Here is a 19,491-nt window from a genome sequence, read left to right as displayed (position 1 = left end):
CAAGGGCCCCCCCTTTTCCCAAAATCCTGTATCCGCCACAGTTAGATCTTATATGATCGATATCATATTTTAACCCCCCCTCTATTTTAAAGTCCCCCCCCCCCCCCGATACATTCATGATTTTATGATTGCTATCATATTTGTACCCACGTCACTTGATAAATATTCTTTTGGGTGATAATGAATAAATTAGTACATTATTAAAAAATTCAAACGGTTTTAATTCGTAAATCTCTGAATTTGGGGTTTATGCTGGACTAAATTGCACCTGAGTACTTTATATATATTTTTTTTTCGGGGGAGCACACCCGGACACATCAAGCATCCCCCCCCCCCCCCCCCCCCCCCAAAAAAAAAAAAGTCGCAAGGGCCCCCCCTTTTCCCAAAATCCTGTATCCGCCACAGTTAGATCTTATATGATCGATATCATATTTTAACCCCCCCTCTATTTTAAAGTCCCCCCCCCCCCCCCCCCGATACATTCATGATTTTATGATTGCTATCATATTTGTACCCCCGACCCCCGACCCCCCCACCCCCCCCACCCTTGATATTTAAAAATCTCTTAGTCGTTGACAGCGTTTTAAAAAAAATCGCGGTCAAATTATATACCGTGCTGCATCCGGTAGGAACATGCGCATATTGAAAATGAAAGTAAAAAAAAAGGTAGTCCGAAGTTTCGTAAAATATTCAAGCTTTTGGACTGCCTCCTAATGACTTCCGTGTTTCACAGCTATCGTCTACGTCTATCGATTGAAAATAATGCTATAAACGTATTCTTGCAAACACGTACATATTCAAGAGCGAATGCCACAATGCAAGACACGACGAAATATCTCGTATATGCACCAGACTAAACAGGTAACCATTAAATTACGTCAATCTTTAATCTTAATCCTTCGAAAAGTTAGCCCGAGTTTTCTCTGGCCCTGTCACCATGACTTGACTTGACTTGAAGTGAACGTCCTCCTCTATCACGAGAACCTCTGAAGGATCCTTCCTACAGTCTGAGTACAGAGTAAAAACAAAAGAGAAGATATTCTGGTGTAGGAAATGGTGACAGGGCCAGAGAAAACTCGGGCTATCGAAAAGTATATTGCAGACATGTACCATATAGCATTATAAGCAGTCTATATCTACATGTAGGTGCCCCCATAGCAGACATGGTCAAATTCATCATGTAAGGCTTCGAACGAACTGCAGCTCTTTAAACGATCCCCTGTTTAGACGAAATTTAGTTGATAGTCCTATTTGTTCATGATGTAAATTGTCTTCTGAAACTACTGAACATTAATTTTCTCCTCCATTGTCCTAACTATCAACAGCTTATATAATTAGAATCTAATGTTTTGGTCATCTACCCCCAACTACATTGTATATTATGTTAACATCATACTTTATGGCAGTCAAGAAATACCAGATCGCATGAACAAGATTATTTTTGATTGTGTACAAAGTTTCATCTGTCAGTAAAGACGCTTCTAAAAATTCAAAATTACATCATGTTGTTGTTATGTACTACTAATAATTAGTTACTTCATAAGTTCATACAATATGCACAGACCCAATGCCCCCTCTTCATATTCGGAATTTGATGAATAAATCTGCGCTTGTCCTACCTTCACCGTAAGCATTATCCCCAGCCCCTTTCAATCCCCTGCACCTTTTCTCTTTATTTTCCATACACAATATGTTAAAATGTAGTTAAATGTTCAATGATATATATCCAAATAGCATCAGTACTGTTCCATAGCTACTGTATGTCTACAAGGCGACAGATTTACATAAGTACTTTGTACTTTTTTCTGAATCCTGAACCTTTTTGAAATTATATTGTATATATTATATTGCCATGTCTTATTGAATAAAATAAAGTTCAAACTAATGTAAAGGATAACACGGTGAGAAATTTATGACAGGCGCCGTCAGAATAAAAACAATAGCCAGAGACATTTAGCTGTAGATATACTATAGTATACGTATCAAGGATAATCTTAACTCTGGTGTTAATTACCATATGCAGTAGAAATAAAACAAAAGAAATATCACAGGTGTCCTGACTCGTTTTATAAGATAATAAAATATAAGAGTACATATAAAAATCTATACTCTTATATGTTATTATTTTATAAAACGAGTCAGGCACCTGTGGAAAGATTCATGATTTGTAGTTTGACACTAATCCTTGGCATTGAATTCATTTTATCTTCATAATTTAAGGTATCAATGTCATATTTAAAATCTATAAAATCAGTTTAATTTGTAAACTCAGAAGCAAAGGTAGACACCCAGACTTAATTATGTGTCAGGGTCAGAGGAAACTCATGCTGAGTGTACATCTACGTGTACATGTACATACATGTAAAAACAGCATAATAAATACTCTTTAGAATTGTGAGTCAATCGTGATCAATGGCGATTCAATCCATTAAAAAAATACACTCTCTGAGAGATTGCTTGCGATTGGTAGGTTATATAGATAGAGCACAGGGACATGTTTAGTCTGATATTTAAAAAAAATATTTTGTGTTTTTCCTCAAAGTGGCCAAGGACTGTGTTTTTTTGTGTATATGGTGACTAAATTAATGCCAGACATTCATCATACGCTGGCCATTTTAAATGTATCACTTCCAATTAAGTTCATTTAGAAAACTTAATCCAGCTGAAATGGATCTTTTCAGAGAAAATGGATACAGGCTGATCAAATATTTAATCCCAGTTGTTGATTGGGATGTGCATTTGCAAATATTTAGAGAAAATATACTTGATTCATCAAATGGCATTAATGACAAAATGATGAAGGTAACTTAATATAATTATTGTTTATATTCTACAGCCAAACAGGGAACCATGGCAACAGACATCAGTGATGTCAATGCAAGGAAAGAAACTATGGCAACCGGACGGGAAACCATGACAATGGACATCAGTAATGATACAGCCAGGCAGGAAACCATAGTGACAGGCATCAGTGATGTCACCGCAACAAAAGAAACTATGGCAGCCGGACTGGAAACCATGACAACGGGCATCAGTAATGATACAGCCAGGCAGGAAACCATAGTGACAGATATCATTGATGTCCCCACCAGGCTAGAAACCTTAGCGACCAGACAGGAATCCGTGGCAGACATGCAGGAAACCATGGCAAATGATTTACAAATCATACAAGGTAAAATCTAGACAGGATGAATTTATTGATCATATTTGCTCACCTGGCCCGAATTGTAAGGGTCATTGAGTTTTTCCATGGCGCAGCATCTGTTGACTTATGTACATGTCCATCCATCGTTTGTGGTTCATTAACATTTTTGATGAAATTTAGAACCGTAGGAGCATTTTGGGCAAAGGAGATTTAATGTTGTATATAATAGTCCCGAACAAATAACTGGATTATGATGAAATTTGGTCTGGAGCATTATTTTGCATATGAGATAGATCTATAATTGAGGGTGTGGCTCTCCTGGGGCTGAAAGGGCAGGACCCAAATATATATGACCGGGAGGTTGATGAAATCTGGTCTGGAACATCATTAGGCAATAGGTATTGTATATAGAGGTGTGGCTGGAGGGGCGAGACCCACCATGGGGAATATATCAAGAAATTTAATTCCTCCTGCATTTTATTGTGATCGCCTTTCGTGAAATTGACTAAAACTTCAAAAATCTTCTTCTCATGCAGCTCCCAGATATGGTAGAATCAAATGCTCTTCATAGATACAAAGGTCCTAATTAAGTATAAGGTCCTTTACAAAATTGTGAATTCATGACCCTGGGGTCTCATGTTTCCCCCTGGAGAGAAGTTAAATTTTACTATAGTTTATATAGGGAAAACACATTTTTGACCATTATTTGTTCCAATTGCCATTGAAAATAATACACACTGGTGAGAATTATCAGTATGGGATGCATGTCTTTTGAATAGTATGTTCACATTGGCACTGACAAACCCTAGGGCAGGGACTACCAAACAACCAAGAGACTCCGAAACCTGATATTGGACCTGTAGCATGTTGGGGTTAAGGGCTAGCTACCAAGTGTAATCAAATAAATTTTAGGTCACAGGGGTCAAATAGGCTAAATCTTTAAAAGATTTCTTCTTAATAACCAAAAGTCCTAATATTGGGCCTGTAGTATGATTGGGGGAGGGTTACCAAGTTTGTACTGCACGTAATTCAAAAATATCTAAACTATAAAAAATACTCTAAATATTTGAAGAATAAATGGCCTATATCGACATCAAAGTTCAAAGGTTTCTTGTTTTTTCAGTGGTTAATACCTGTGAGATTAACCAGGTGTTGCAGAATTCCACTAGTGTTCATATGACTATTAAACCAAAAAATCTGGTACTTGGTAAAGGAGGCAGAATTATTGATGATGGAGGTATGTATACTGTAGTAGCATGAAATCATTAGGCAATGATTTTCTTTCATAAATGCCCTACTCTAGCCCACCTGAGGCCAGAGGGGAGGGGCCCAAAAGAGGAAATAGAAGCAAGCCGTTTAAATTGCTACTGCATGGTCATAAATGGATTTTGAACAAGTTTTGTCTGAAGCATCCTTGCTGAAATGAAACCAAAAATTGTCTGTGGGTGGACCTCATAGGTAACACATAGTAAATTCTGTAAACTGCCTTTTCTGTAAAAATGAAACGATTGGGTCCATATTTATTCTGAAGCATCCTTGGGTGAAGAGAACCAATTTTGTTTAAATCCTTGGTCTGACCATGCCAGGGATCGGAGGGGTGGCGGATGAAAGGGTTTGGTCTATATTTGGTCCGAAGCATCCTTGCGTGAAAGAGAACCAACTTTCTGTAAACAGCGGGCCAGGCCCTCACCTCCTCCTTACCCCTAGAGCCCTAACTAAATGAGAATCAACACCTTCCTCAAGATGGCTTTATTTCCATACAATCAAAGGATGAAATACAGACAAATCACATTTAAAATTTCTTTTCGAATTCCAGCTGTAAGATTTAGCTAAGACTTTCCTGAAATGATCCAGAGATAGTACTGCCAAAGTGTTGGTAATCTCGGGACGGTTCAAAATCCAATACGGCCTCCATGTCCGTCATCTTGAACAAACATTCAGACAGTACACAGGATTAATGACATACTATGAAATCTTTCCAGAAAAATATGATGAAAAGATATTGAAATTGAAGGTAACTTATTAGTTATATCCTACAGCTAAACAGGAAACCATGGCAGCCTTGCAGGACACCATGGAAGCCGTGCAGGAAACCACAGAAGCTGTGCAATATATGGCAGGTAGACAGGAAACCTTCAGAGCAAGACAGGATACCATGGCAGACATGCAGGAAGCCATGGCAACAGACATCAGCAATGTTACCACTAGGCAAGAAACCATGGCAACAGACATCAGCAATGTTACCACTAGGCAAGAATCCATGTCAGTCAGACAGGAAACCATGGCAACGGACATCAGTAATATTACCACCAGGCAAGAATCCATATCAGTTAGACAGGAAACCATGGCAACAGACATCAGCAATGTTACCACTAGGCAAGAATCCATGTCAGTCAGACAGGAAACCATGGCAACGGACATCAGTAATGTTACCACCAGGCAAGAATCCATATCAGTTAGACAGGAAACCATGGCAACAGACATCAGCAATGTTACCACTAGGCAAGAATCCATGTCAGTCAGACAGGAAACCATGGCAAACGATTTACATATCATACAAGGTAAAATCTAGAAAAAAGTTAATTTTTTCGTTTTACTGTTTAAGGTCAAAGTATTCATGTTAGATTTTTGTATGTCTGTGAATACTTGACTGACGTTTATATGTCTGTCAATACATGTCGGATGTTTGTATGTCTGTGAATACTTGACAGACGTTTGTGTGTCGTCAATACTTGTCCGTCATTTATATGTCTAATACTTGTCGGACGTTTGTATATGTCTGTCAATATATGACAAGCGTTTGTATGTCTGTCAATTCTTGTTGGACATTTGTATGTCTGTCAATCATTAAGGCTTAGGGACGGGGCCAAAAGCTAAAGGGGTCAATTTGGCTAAATTGATATAAACGACTTCTTCTCTGAAACTTAGCAATGGTTATCACTCATATTTGACTGCTAGTATCTTATGGGGTAAGGATTCAAAATTGTAGAAATAGTGATGGCTGATCCCCTGGGGCCTGAGGAACGGGGACCGAAAAGGGTCAATTTTGCTTAATTTATATAGACAGCCTCTTTTTTGAAACTAAGCAATAGGTATCACTCATATTTCTTAGCATCGTTATGGGATGGGGATTCAAAGTTGCATAAATGGTGGGACTGACCCCCTGGGGTCCTGAGGGGTAGGGCCAAAAGGGGTCAATTTGGCTAAATTGCTAAAAAGAATTAGTTGTCTGGAAGTAAGCAATGAATATCTGTCATATTTTACTGGTATCATCCCTATGGGGTAGGGGTTCAAAATTGTACAAATGGTGGGGCTGACCCCCTGAGTACCTAAGGGGCGGGGCCAAAAGGGGTCCATTTGGCAATATTGATATTAATGACTTCTTTTCACATATGTATGACATTGATTTTTCTTTGGTAGCATCCCAAGGAGGCTGGGATTCAAATTTATATAAATAATGGGGCTGACAACATAATCAAACATCAAACAAATAAAGCTATAAGCAGATGATTCATAAACATTTCAAATAAACCAGGTGAGCGATACAGGCCTCTTGTATATTATACCATAGACACCATCACCAGCTTCTCAGAGCTTGGGGAAGGGGACAAGGTAGAGCTTGTAGTAGTCTGAGAGACATGGTATACCATGCAGAGTAGAGGATTAGCATATCCGAACATACTGTTGTTCTCCTGGTCTTACAACAATTAATTTCCCAAGCTGTGCAGTTCAGATAATTAGAGACAGGTCATCAGTTTCAAGGCATCCAGATTGATTAACTGATAATATTCTTGTATGTTAAACAAAATTACAAATTTATGACAAATACTTTTTTCTCAGTCTCTGCGATAAGTATGTGTATAATGATGTGGTTATTTAGTTAGGATGATGATGATGATGCTTTGTCAAAATATGCTCACCTCAGGACTTTTTGGGGAGAAACATGGTGAATTGGGAATTCATTTTTCTGGAGTAAACAGAAAATGTTAGGAATTTGGCTTTAAAAGGAAATAATTTTAATTGGGGCCATTTCCAATTAAAATTATTTCCTTTTAAAGCCAAATTCCTAACATTTTCTGTTTACTCCAGAAAAATGAATTCCCAATTCACCATGTTTCTCCCCAAAAACAGATAACAAGACCCAATCCCAAGCCAGTAAGAAAAAGCCCTGTCACCACAGATGATGATGAAGATTTTTGCAATACATTTTGTATGTTCATGATCACTAATGTACATGTGTATTTGATTTTTTTGAAATGATGACTTCAAATTGCTCGCACATATTCATGCACAGATACGGATAGGTGATGTTGTTTCTAGTACATTATAATGCACAGGAAGATTTGAAGAAACAAGCATTCTGAGAATATTGCTGAAGCAATTGATACATGTCCCCTACCGGCCCCCGCTAAAAACAGTAACGTTGACCTTGACCGATCAACTCTGAAACTCAAATTTGATTTGTACATACTGGTACTGAAGTTACATACCTACTTTCATGATCATACCTTGAATCATGACCGAGAAAAGTGGAAAACTCACAATATCACCAGTACTGTCATATTTAATTTAAAGTAATACTTATTCATCAAACGATGACAAACATCAATTTCCCTAAGAAGGAATACCCCCAATTGGGCCCCAACTCGTGTTCCACAACGAACACACGTCATAGTAAAATCCAAGCGAATAATACAACCATTATTATTCAATCATTATCAGAGGACACTTTCAGTAGTAGCATTCGTAATATACTAATAGGTTCAACACTGGATACCGGATTACGATTAAGGACAATTGTATATGCTAGAATTATATACTAACGTTAAGCTAACTTGTGAACTTGTCACAAATTCCGATTCCATATTCAGTCCAAGATCCTCCTTCATCTTTCAGCATCTATCAATTTCCTGTCTAATATAGAATACGTACTGCTTGTCCTCTTTTCTGGTCTGACTTCATCCTCTTACACTTTTTGGCACTTGCCGTGAGGTAACTTTCAGGTCCCCGTTGCCTTTACGTGTTTACGTCCGCCATGTTGCTTCTGTCTCGGGTTAGACGCATGCACAGTATCAGGTTACGAGCAGTAATGTATGAATCAGATGGATACTGCAATGTTTACATTCTTTATTTTTTAGATATCTATCATAAATGGTTGCAGTGACTTTTAATTTTTATAATTAACAGAAAGTGTTACTTTTGTAACATACTTACAAAAATAAGTTTTTATATCCTTTTCTCAGTGTTTTTGAACCATATATAGTCCCTTTAACATGCACATGCTATCTGATGGATACACACTCATGACCATACATAAAGTAATAGTGAATTAAGTAAGTAAAGCGATCCCAAGGGATCAAAAAGACCTGTAAGTCTACTTTAAAGAAACACATACCTTGGAGCACGAAAATCTAACGATGAATACACAACAATGGATAGAGGATACAAATGTGAATGCTAAAATAAACTCACCCAAGCGTAACTTAGCACAAGTTTTGGCAATATTTAACATATGACTAAACTTAAACATTAACTTTTGACTGGAAATTGTATGATATTCTTGAAATTCTTAAATGAAATTTGGTGGATGTGTTCTCACCTGTCACCTCTCCAACATTCAAGGTCACAGGGGTCAAATATGCTAAAATCTTGAAACAACATTTTCTTCGATTCTTCTCAGTAACCAAGAGTTCCAGGTAGTTGATATTTGGTGTTTGGTGTGCTGGGCTACCATGTAATATGGACTTTGTTGAAAATGTGTCAAGTAGGAATGATTGATTAACTTGAAATTAAATAAGACTGATTATGCATGGGTTTTTTTCTTCCAGGAGAAGTTACTTCCTTTAGAGACATATTGAATACCACAGCAGAGAACACCACACGTACTGCCAGGTAATATATCAATTGCTGTTAAAACCATGGCATAAAGAATAGTGAATAAACTTCAGTATATATCACAGCCAGTAATGGATTTTCAGTTACAACTTTTTTGCTGACTAGACTCCCTCACAAGTAGCGGACAAATGGCCAGTGAAGCAATGTTCACTGAGGTTTTAATTGTATGACTATGAGATTGTAATGACATTGACATGTCTTTATGTCTACACTATAAAAAGAGCAAGTCATGAAAGCTATATAGAGGTTACACAACGAAACGAGTGATTGTTGAATATGGAATTTATTTCACACAAATAACTTATTTTTTAAAAGTTACAAAAGACACAAGCTTTAGCAACTTTTAAAAAATAACTTACGAGTGTGAAATAAATTCCATAATCAACAATCACGGGTCGTGTGACATGTTTTTACCACAATAATATCGGCTTGAATCAAAGGGAAACGTGGCCAAGTATAATTTCGCGTATGTGAATAGAGTGTACAGGAGACGTCCGGGACCCTGTGATGTGACATCATTCAATTATTGATGACGTCAATAACAATTGCAGCTCGAGCTGGTAAAAGTTCTAATTCTTGACCAATCAAAAGGCCAGAAGGTCATATACCACTAGTGGTATATAACATATTTATCCAACAGTCGGCACATTTAAACAATGGCTTGAGAGTTCAATTACATAGCGTATTGTGGTAGAAATATATTTCCTTCACTTAATTGTCTCTGTTAATCACTTTAGAATATTCCCAGTTAACAGTTCCTTCTTCCTTGGGTTTCCATGTCTTTCTGGTGTTCTCAAAAGCAAGCCTCAAATATCGTCTTATATGTGACATGTTGCCGTTCTTGCATCATAATTACATTATGTATATATCGGTACATTCCTCAAACTGGGTTATATGACTTACATCATGGAAGTGAAAATTAAGATGACCTCCCTTGTGCTACATGTACTGTAGCAGTAACTGGTCTTGAAAAGACAAAATCTATCAGAGTTAGGCATTTTACCAAGTAAATCCTGGGGTGTGGTCTGTCACATGCTTTATTTAGAACAGGAAACAACAAAGTAGGTGGCACTATGTCAGTGTAAACTACCAAAAGTCTTATTGTGTTCTGTAAATAACATTGATTCAGAAATATACTGTTATTTGAATGATATATATCTGTCTGCAAAGTTAAATTGAGGAATATGAATAAATTATTAAAAAGATTTTTTCAATTTGATAAATAATCCTTTCAGCGATCTAGTAATTTTGTGGTGTAAATTTTCTTTTGTCTTCTGGTGTAGGGTCAAAGAGATCTACATTGACCTACTATCCCTATTGAATCACTTCAGAACCTGAACTTTACTTCAGTGATACTTTTGAGAGAGACACAAACCGTTAAAGATGTTTCACTGTCTGGGTAACATTTTGCAGATTGTGTTCCTGTCCTGTTCCTGATGATATGGTGATAATTTATAGGAAAGTGTTCTATATTGTTCTAAATTCTATAAGAATGTGTCCAACAAAAAATCTTCTCAAAAAACAATTAGTGTTGGTTCTGAAATCTAATTATGCTGGTGCCCATACTGATGTGTCATTCATGTGATAATCCTAGCTAATCTGTACCATACTACATATAAATGTTGTTGAACCTATATAGGATACAGATATCTTATTTTTTTTTCCAGAAATCCACCCTGACTTAAAACCCATGATAGGTATGTATTGTCAGCTGGATTGGACTTTGTGTGAGAGAATGAAGGAAATTACTCGAAACTGGGACTAGGATCACATGTTATCAGCTTCATTTATGATACAGATCATGTTTTTTTTAGATCATCTGACCTGAAGGGACTTGATATTAGGCCTGTAGCATGCTAGGGTGAAGGGCTACCAATTTTTTTTTCAAATGGATGTGCTTGACCTACATTTAAGGTCACAGAGGTCAAATAGACTAAGATTATTTTCTTCTCAATAACCAAGAGTCCCAGGGAGTTGATATTAGGTTTGTAGCATGCTGGGATGAAGGGCACCAAGTTTGTTCAAATGAATTAGCTTGACCTACATTCAAGGTCACAGAGGTCAAATGGACTAAACTCTTTTCTCAATAACCAAGAAGCCCAGGGACTGGACATTAGGCCTGTAGCATGCTGGGGTGAAGGGCTACCGAGTTTGTTCAAATGAATGACCTTGACGTACATTCAAGGTCACATAGGTCAAATGGGCTAAAATGTTTAAACAGCCTCTTCTCAATAACTAAGAGTGTCAGGGAGTTGATATTGGATCTGTAGCAAGCTGGGGGGAAGTGCTATCAAGTATGTTCAAGTGAATAACCTTGACCTCATTTTAAGATTACTGAACTCAAGTGTTCAAATAAAACTTCCATCTTTCAATGCTTCCACACATTATTTTGCTCTATTTTTGGCTCTGTCTCCTTCTTGACACATGAACTTCAATCTTTGAGCATGTATGACCTTAGTGAACTGGTGTGTCATGTGTATCTAAAATAGTCACTCTGACCCACATTTTGACCTTTGACCTATATCAAAGAAAAAGTTTGTCCATGCTTAATCTCCAACACTATATACTTCATACTTTTGGTATGGGTTCGCCTGCATGAGGCAATGTGTAATATATATATATCAAAGTTAGATCAATCTGTAGGACAGTCAAAACATCTGGGCTCCTATATTGCTTGTCACTGGTACTTCATACTTAGGTTACGGGTTCATATAATTTATCTAAAATTGATCATCTTATACATTCCTGACATAGAATTTCACGTCCAGGAACTGCAATTTGTGGAATTGCCTAGATTATCAAAAGCAGATCCAGGGATGGTGAAATAAATTTACTGTGTTTAATAGTTTTCTGTACGATACAGTAAACAAACTAACATATTTTTAAATAAATGTTAAATATTCAATCACACATTATTCAAGTATTGAAAGAAGTTTGTTACCGATATTTCTCAGAATTTCTTATAGATCTTTCTCAAATTTTACATGTTGGTATTCTGTAGTCTTGGTTAAGTTGTTCATTTTACATTTTGAGGTGAATTTATAAACAAAATAGCTGACAGGCGGCTACTTTGAATTTTGACAGGTTAAAGTCTGTTATTGCTATTTCTCAAAGTTTTAATGGATCTTTTCAAATTTCACATGTAGGTTTCCCCTTTAACCCTAGTTATGCATATTGAATTTTGAAATTGATCAGAAAACAAAATGGCCACTAGTTAACTTGACCAATTTGAAGGGAAGAAAAAGAGGCCCAAGTTTTGAAATATTTAAGTTAATTCAGTTGACCCTTTTTGACCCCTCCCATCAGCCCCTGGGGGTCAGTCAGGACTAACATGTGCATACTATCAAGCTGTCATCTAAAGCTGATAATGTTAAGAAAGTTAGAATGAATCCCAATAGAAATCAAACAAACGATAGTCAAACATTTTATTTCCCTATACTTTTTGCTATAGTTAAAATTGATTTTACCATATCTGAGAGTTAAGAAAAAGATTTTTGAAATTTTAAATTTGACTTTTTTTGGCCTCGTCCCTCAGGCCCCGTGGGGGTTGGGATAATAGTATATAATTCACAATATCGGTTGACCTTTGGCTATGAATGGTTCTTGTCCTATGAATTTAGTTAAGTGGTTTTGGAGCAGAAGTTGAAAATGTTACCGGTAATTGTCTACTGACAGACGATGCACGATGACGGAAAAAGGCGGTTAGAATAGGTCACTTGAGACTTCGTCTCAGGTGACCTAAAACCTGGTTTATATATATATATCACGAACCACTGGACAGATTTATTTCATTCATTAAGAAGGTGGAGGGTATTATCTATGTCAGATCCCAATCACTTTGTTTGCTCACATGGCACCAAGTTCAAATGAGCTTATGGTATGGTGCATACATATGAAAGTGGGTGGCATTTTCTCAAGTTCCAGTGGGCCCAGAGGGCTGATATTTTGCCAGCAGTTACTAAGGGCAGAGTGGTATAAATTTTCCTCATATAAATGACCTTGACCTATTTTCAAGGTCACAGGGTTGAAATTGATTTTTTGATTCTTGTTCTGAAGTTCTAAAAGATCCAGCAAACCCATATCTTCCATCAGGAGGTTACTGCTTTCGGGTGCTTTGAAATTTCCTTATATAAATTACCTTGACCTATTTTCAAGGTCACAGGACTGAAATATGTTAAAAACCTCAAGAATCCTCTTCTCAAGTTCCAGAAGGCTAACATGGCTGATAATTTACTAGCAGGTACCTTTGGTAGTATGGTATAAAGTAATGACCTTGACCTATTTTCAAGGTCACATGATCAACAATAAGCTTCACATCATGCATAACATTACTACAGGTAAATGGTTTCACATTAGTTATGTTTGATTTAACAAAAACACCAACAGAGGTAATTGGTACAGTTTGTATTTCAATACCATTGACTAACATGGATAATGCACCTATGCAGAATCCTTCATGATGATATTAAGCAATGCATCAGAGAACAATATCACCTCTGTTAGAAACATTATTAACATATTACATTCGAAATGAAGATTGGAAATAGTCATTTTGCCATAATTCCTAGCTAGTCACGTTAGAGATTCAGGCCCTCTGGGCCTCTTGGTATAAAAACCGCAAGTCTATCATACGACCAATACAAATCATTATATATGGTGGACATCAATATCCTTCTAGTTATCAATTAGTTTGTCAATCAAATTTAAAGGACTTTAAGTGATGTTAAATATAAATGATATGGTGATATAATTACTCAGTTAAGATCCACTTTGGTTTCATTCAATCATTTCAAAGGTTGGTAAGGATATATACTAGTAACAAACGAATCCATGACTTGTAGAAATCCTCAAGGTGGCCTCAACCCCATTGCATTAACATTTGTCTTTTCTAATTTTTCACATAGAAAAAGCAAAATACAGAATCAAACAAGAAAAAAGTGAGAAAAAGTTCCTGGAGACCAAAGCTTTCCGTGATGCTCAAAACAAGCTCCAAAAGAACAGAGTTCTAGTTATCAAGGGAAACACAGGAGATGGCAAAACGTCTACCGCCATTCAACTTCTACACTGGCTGGTCGAGGAGCAGCAATGCAGACAGCCCCTTCAGCTTCATAGAATTAAGAAATTAGATTTATTGGCTCCAAACTCTCATCTGATTACTTTCATTGATAATATTTTTGGTGAGAATGATGTTGGTAGAAAGGATGTAGAAGATTGGAATAGAAGAATTACAGATGTAGAAACACTTTTTGGTGGTGAACAAATTCAGGCCAATTTTTTGCTCATTGCAGTTCGTAATGAAATATTCAATACTTTGAAAAAATCTTCTATAGGAACAGTTTTCACTGAAGATAACATCATTGATCTGAGCTCAGGTAAGTACAGAATTGCAGAAGAAAAAAAGGCACTTTTAGAGATGTATAAGCCAGACAATTTCTCATGGACAGAGGGAGAAATAGAAAACATTCTATCTTATGCCCCATATATTGGATTCCCACAATGTTGTCAGCTTTTCTGCAAGTCTGATGATCATGAGTTGCAGAAAACACGAAGTGATTTTTTTATGAAGCCTGTCAAATTTTTGAAAGAAGCATTTTCAAGGTTACCAGAATGTTCTGCCATTTTGTTTCTGTTCCTCAATGATGGGGAGATAAAGGTAAAAGATCTAGACCCAAATGGTGATAAAGTAAACAAAACATTGTTAGAGGAAGCATTTGAAATTAGTTTAGTTGATGGTGAAGTTGACAGAACTACAATGTCATTTAAGAAAAAGGTAGGATTTGTGAAAGATAGCTTAGACAAATTATCAGGATTTTTGGTAAGAAAGGAGACTTATTGTTCTAATGATGAAGTGTACAGATTTGACCATGGTTCTATATTATTCACAGTAGCCCTTTTGTATGGAGAGAAAACCCCAGTTGGTTACATACAGAATTGTCCCAGGAGGTTCCTCAGTTATATAACAACTTCAAAAACATCTGAAAACATGGTTGTCATATCATCTGATAATTATACAGACATGTGTAAACGTCTGCTCCAAGAGTTTCAGTGTGAGGTGCTAGAGGTGAGACCTTTTGATGACTATAAAGATCCATCCACCTGGATAGACAAATTTGATATGAGAAATGTTTTTGATAAAGTAAGTATTAGCATTGGCTCTCTAGATGTATGGAAAGATCCTGTCTTTCTTGAGGGATTTTTCGAGTTGTTAAATGAGAGAGAAGTTAATAAACTTGAGGTGTTCAATAAAGCATGTTACTTCTGTGCTGAAGAATGTGCTTTATATCTTCTGCGTAAGGGAGTCCAACCTGACAAGGACACAGATTGGTGGTCATTGATTACAAGAGGTGGTCATCGTAAGGGAGATGTGGATGTACTTAAGAAAGTTGTGAAATACTTGAATGATGAGATAAAACTTAACTTGCTAAATGAAGCATGTCTTTCTGGTTCAGAAAAATGTGCTTTATACCTTCTGTGTGAGGGAGTCAAACCTGACAAGAACACCAATTGGTGGTCATTGATTACAAGGGGTAATGTTTGGTTTGGTAAAGGAGATGTGGATATACTGAGAAAAGTTTTAGAATACTTGAATGATGAGATAAAACTTAACTTGCTAAATAAAGCATGTCGTTCTGGTTCAGAAGAATGTGTTTTATGTCTTCTGTGTGAGGGAGTCAAACCTGACAAGGACATACGATGGTGGTCATTGATTACAAGAAGTGGTCATGGTAAGGGAGATGTGGATGTACTTAAGAAAGTTTATAGATACAAGAATGATAGCTACTTGAGTGATGAGGTCAAGCTTGACTTGTTAAATAAAGCATGTCTTTCTGGTTCAGAAGAATGTGCTTTATACCTTCTGTGTGAGGGAATCAAACCTGACGAGAACACCGATTGGTGGTCATTGATTACAAGGGGTAATGTATGCTTTGGTAAAGGAGATGTGGATATACTGAGAAAGGTTTTAGAATACTTGAAAAATGCGATAAAACTTAGCTTGTTAAATAAAGCATGTCGTTTTGGTTCAGAAGAATGTGCTGTATGTCTTCTATGTGAGGGAGTCAAACCTGACAAGAACGCTCTGTTATATGTGGTGGAGGGTGGAAGTGTGAAATTGTTCCGTGAACTACTTCAGCATGATGTCTCTCTAACAGTGACGAATGAGTCCAATGACAATGTCCTACATGTTGCGTGTCAGCGGGACAGAGAAGAGATGGTGGCAATGCTGTGTGAAGATTATCCACACTTGGTACATGACACTAATCATGCAGGACAAACCCCACTTAATTTAGCAGCAGAGAAAGCAAACTGTTCTATATTCAAGTTAGTGGAGAGAACTGTACTTAACTCTTTGTGTAGAGTTGAGGATGAACAACACAAGTGTGAGACAGAAGATGGTCGTGTGGTTCATAGGAGTTGTGCGTGTAGTCAGTACATGTCTCAGTTAGTGGATAAGTATGGCTTGGAGATAGATGATAGGGGTGATTGTAAGGTTGAACTTAGAATGCATTGCATACCGTTCTATGAAAATGGAAGGGCGTGGACAATATTACATCAGAGTTGTGCGGGAGGTAGCAGGGATCTTTCAGTTTATTTGTGTGAGAAATACCCAGCACTAACCACAGTTGTAGAACGTGACGGGCGGACAGTGTTACATGTGAGTTGTATGTTTGGACTCAGGGAGATGTGTGTTTATCTGTGCGAGTCAGTCCCACAATTAATCACAAAGTTAGATGATGGTGGCTGTCATTGTCTACATTGTATAGCCATGCATACATTAGATGTAGAATTGTTCACCGAGTGTGAAACTCGTGTGAAACAGTACATGGAGTCATTAAAACTGAAGTATGACATCAGAACCATACGGACAAGGAAGGGCCGATCAGTTTTAGACTTGGCAAAGGCAAGGACAGATAAGTTGACAGAGATTATTAGGCAGAGGGAAGAGCTGTCATGTGCGTCATATAACAACCCTTTGTATGATCATCTTAAAAAAGTTTTTAGTAGCTAAAATTTGTCCTAGTTAATATACATATCAATATAGACCAAACATTTAAGTAAAGTGTTATTGCAATTTATTGTTTTATATGCTGTTAAAACATTCCAAACATTGTGTAACATTCAGTAACATTTTACTGATAAATTTCTAGTGAAGGAATACCTATCTTCTATACCAGACTCAAATGTCATAATTTTGATGTATAACGGTTTGCTGATCAGTGTATTGCCCCGTGATCAGCAAGGGTAATTTGGAGGCAAGGTCTCCTTGTAGTAGTTGGTATCTACCTCTATGAACAACACACGAGAGGCCCGTCGCCTGCTACCCAGAGGAATGGATAAAGGTGAAGTGTCTTACGTAAGGACAAAACTACAACTGCACAGGCCTATTCATTTCTCCAGCTTCCCTGAGAAACATCAACTGAAAATCTTAGGGAGTGTTGAACCACGGTACCTCAGATCTTCACCAGAGATTAGGTGGCTGACATTCTAACCGACTTAAGCTGTTGCGGCCTCATTGTAACAGACATTAATTATAATCAGTTACCTGTACGAGATCCTTATGCCATTAATAAATTTTCAAATAAGTGATATTGAACTACATCTATTAGGCTTTTAAACCCACCATCTGATTCAAATTGCTCTTCAGAAGGCGTATGTTAAATTCCTCTTGTGTTATTTGAGGTTTGTAGCCGTACATATTTCTCGAAGACTTGATGCATCTTTCTCAGATTACCTATATAGTTTTTACCGATGTGAGACTTTTTTTCTTTTTTCTTGGCACCTTGGTATGTTGTGTATGCAGGTATAGTCCCCTGGCAATATTTATTTCCTTAATTACTGGTTAATTCCCTATATGTTGTCCTTAATTAAGATTTGAGGATGACCTGGTTAAATTGCTAAGGTTGTAATAGATTGCAATAGAGTGTCTTGTATCAAAGACCTTGACTGATTTCAAAAGCCATTGACATAAGGTAATGAATATCTAGAAATTTAAAATATATGTAGTGGTAAGATAGAGACAGATATTTTCCATCTCTAAAACTGGGTTTTGAGATCAGGCAAAAACTGACAAAAATTAAATCGTGTTGATATTCCACGAAAAGTCACTTTTGATATTATTCAGTTAGTGCTATGGCCAGTATATGTTGAACAATATCACTATAATTTCTTCAGAAATACTGGATAAATATTGTCTTATAGTGTTGCATTTAATTGTTGATTACCCGAGATTCTGAGTTGAGCACATTTGATTATTCTGTGAAATATGATAAGGCCAGAGTGTCTTTTATATTTGTCTATATGTTTTAGTCAACATACTAGAATACTATTATTAGGTCATCTGACCCGAAGGGTCAGGATGACCTATAGTCATCATGCTTCGTCCGTCGTCGTGCGCCGTCTGCCGTGCGCCGTCCGCCGTGCGTAAACTTTTCACATTTCAATCTTCTTCTCAAGTTCCACCAGTGGGATTAAGCTGAAACTTGCCTGAAATGATCCTGTGATGGTCCTGACCAAGTGTTGTTATTTTCCGGGTCAGTCCGAAATCCAAGATGGCCACCATAGCCGCCATTTTGAAAACACATTTTAAACTTCTTCTCAAGTTCCACCAGTGCTGTTGGGCTGAAACTTGCCAGAAATGATCCTGAGATGATCCCGACCAAGTGTTGTTATTTTTCGGGTCGGTCCGAAATCCAAGATGGCCGCCATAGCCGCCATCTTGAAAAACATATTTTAAACTTCTTCTCAAGTTCCACTGGTGCCATTGAGTTGAAACTTGCCAGAAATAATCCTGAGATGATCCCGACCAAGTGTTGTTATTTTTTGGGTCGGTCCGAAATCCAAGATGGCCGCCATAGCCGCCATCTTGAAAAATACATTTTAAACTTCTTCTCAAGTTCCACCAGTGCTATTGAGCTGAAACTTGCCTGAAATGATCCTGATATGATCCCGACCAGTGTTGTTATTTTTCGGGTCGGTCCGAAATCCAAGATGGCCACCATAGCCGCCATCTTGAAAAACATATTTTAAACTTCTTCTCAAGTTCCACCAATGCTATTGAGCTGAAACTTGCCTGAAATGATCCTGATATGATCCCGACCAAGTGTTGTTATTTTTCGGGTCGATCCGAAATCCAAGATGGCCACCATAACCACTATCTTCAAAAACACATTTTAAACTTTTTCTCAACTTCCACCAGTGCTGTTTGGCTGATACTTGCCAGAAATGATCCTGAGATGATTCCCACCAAGTGTTGTTATTTTTCGGCCGATTCGAAATCTAAGATGGGCGCCATAGCCGCCATCCTGAAAAACACATTTTAAACTTCTTCCCAAGTTCCACCAGTGCTATAGAGCTAAAAATTGCCTGAAATGATCCTGATTTGATCCCGACCAAGTGTCGTTATTTTTCGGGTCGTAACCACTATCTTCAAAAACACATTTTGTTATTTTTAG

At 37.3% G+C, this 19,491-nt stretch overlaps 1 protein-coding gene across 2 annotated transcripts; it reads left to right on the top strand.

Annotated features, from left to right (window-relative positions):
- The first annotated feature begins 682 nt into the window (after positions 1 to 682).
- Positions 683 to 18,135, top strand: LOC117327113. 2 transcript variants are annotated; one of them, XM_033883952.1, is made up of 6 exons: positions 683 to 861; positions 2,837 to 3,172; positions 4,269 to 4,382; positions 5,185 to 5,706; positions 8,974 to 9,037; positions 10,708 to 10,737. In XM_033883952.1, exons 2-6 carry the CDS (start codon positions 2,851 to 2,853, stop codon positions 10,718 to 10,720), a joined length of 1,035 nt encoding a protein of 344 aa, XP_033739843.1. In that variant the 5' UTR covers positions 683 to 861; positions 2,837 to 2,850; the 3' UTR covers positions 10,721 to 10,737. The 2 variants fall into 2 exon arrangements, with proteins under 2 accessions (XP_033739843.1, XP_033739842.1); XM_033883951.1 differs by lacking the exons at positions 683 to 861; positions 2,837 to 3,172; positions 4,269 to 4,382 and adding an exon at positions 13,945 to 18,135 and having other exon boundaries at positions 5,680 to 5,706.
- The last annotated feature ends 1,356 nt before the right edge of the window (positions 18,136 to 19,491 follow it).

This window comes from Pecten maximus, chromosome 5, assembly GCF_902652985.1.
Source record: "Pecten maximus chromosome 5, xPecMax1.1, whole genome shotgun sequence".
NCBI classification, from domain to species: domain Eukaryota; kingdom Metazoa; phylum Mollusca; class Bivalvia; order Pectinida; family Pectinidae; genus Pecten; species Pecten maximus.
Note: the sequence above shows the minus strand (reverse complement) of the source record. Positions and strands in the feature narration are given on the sequence as shown.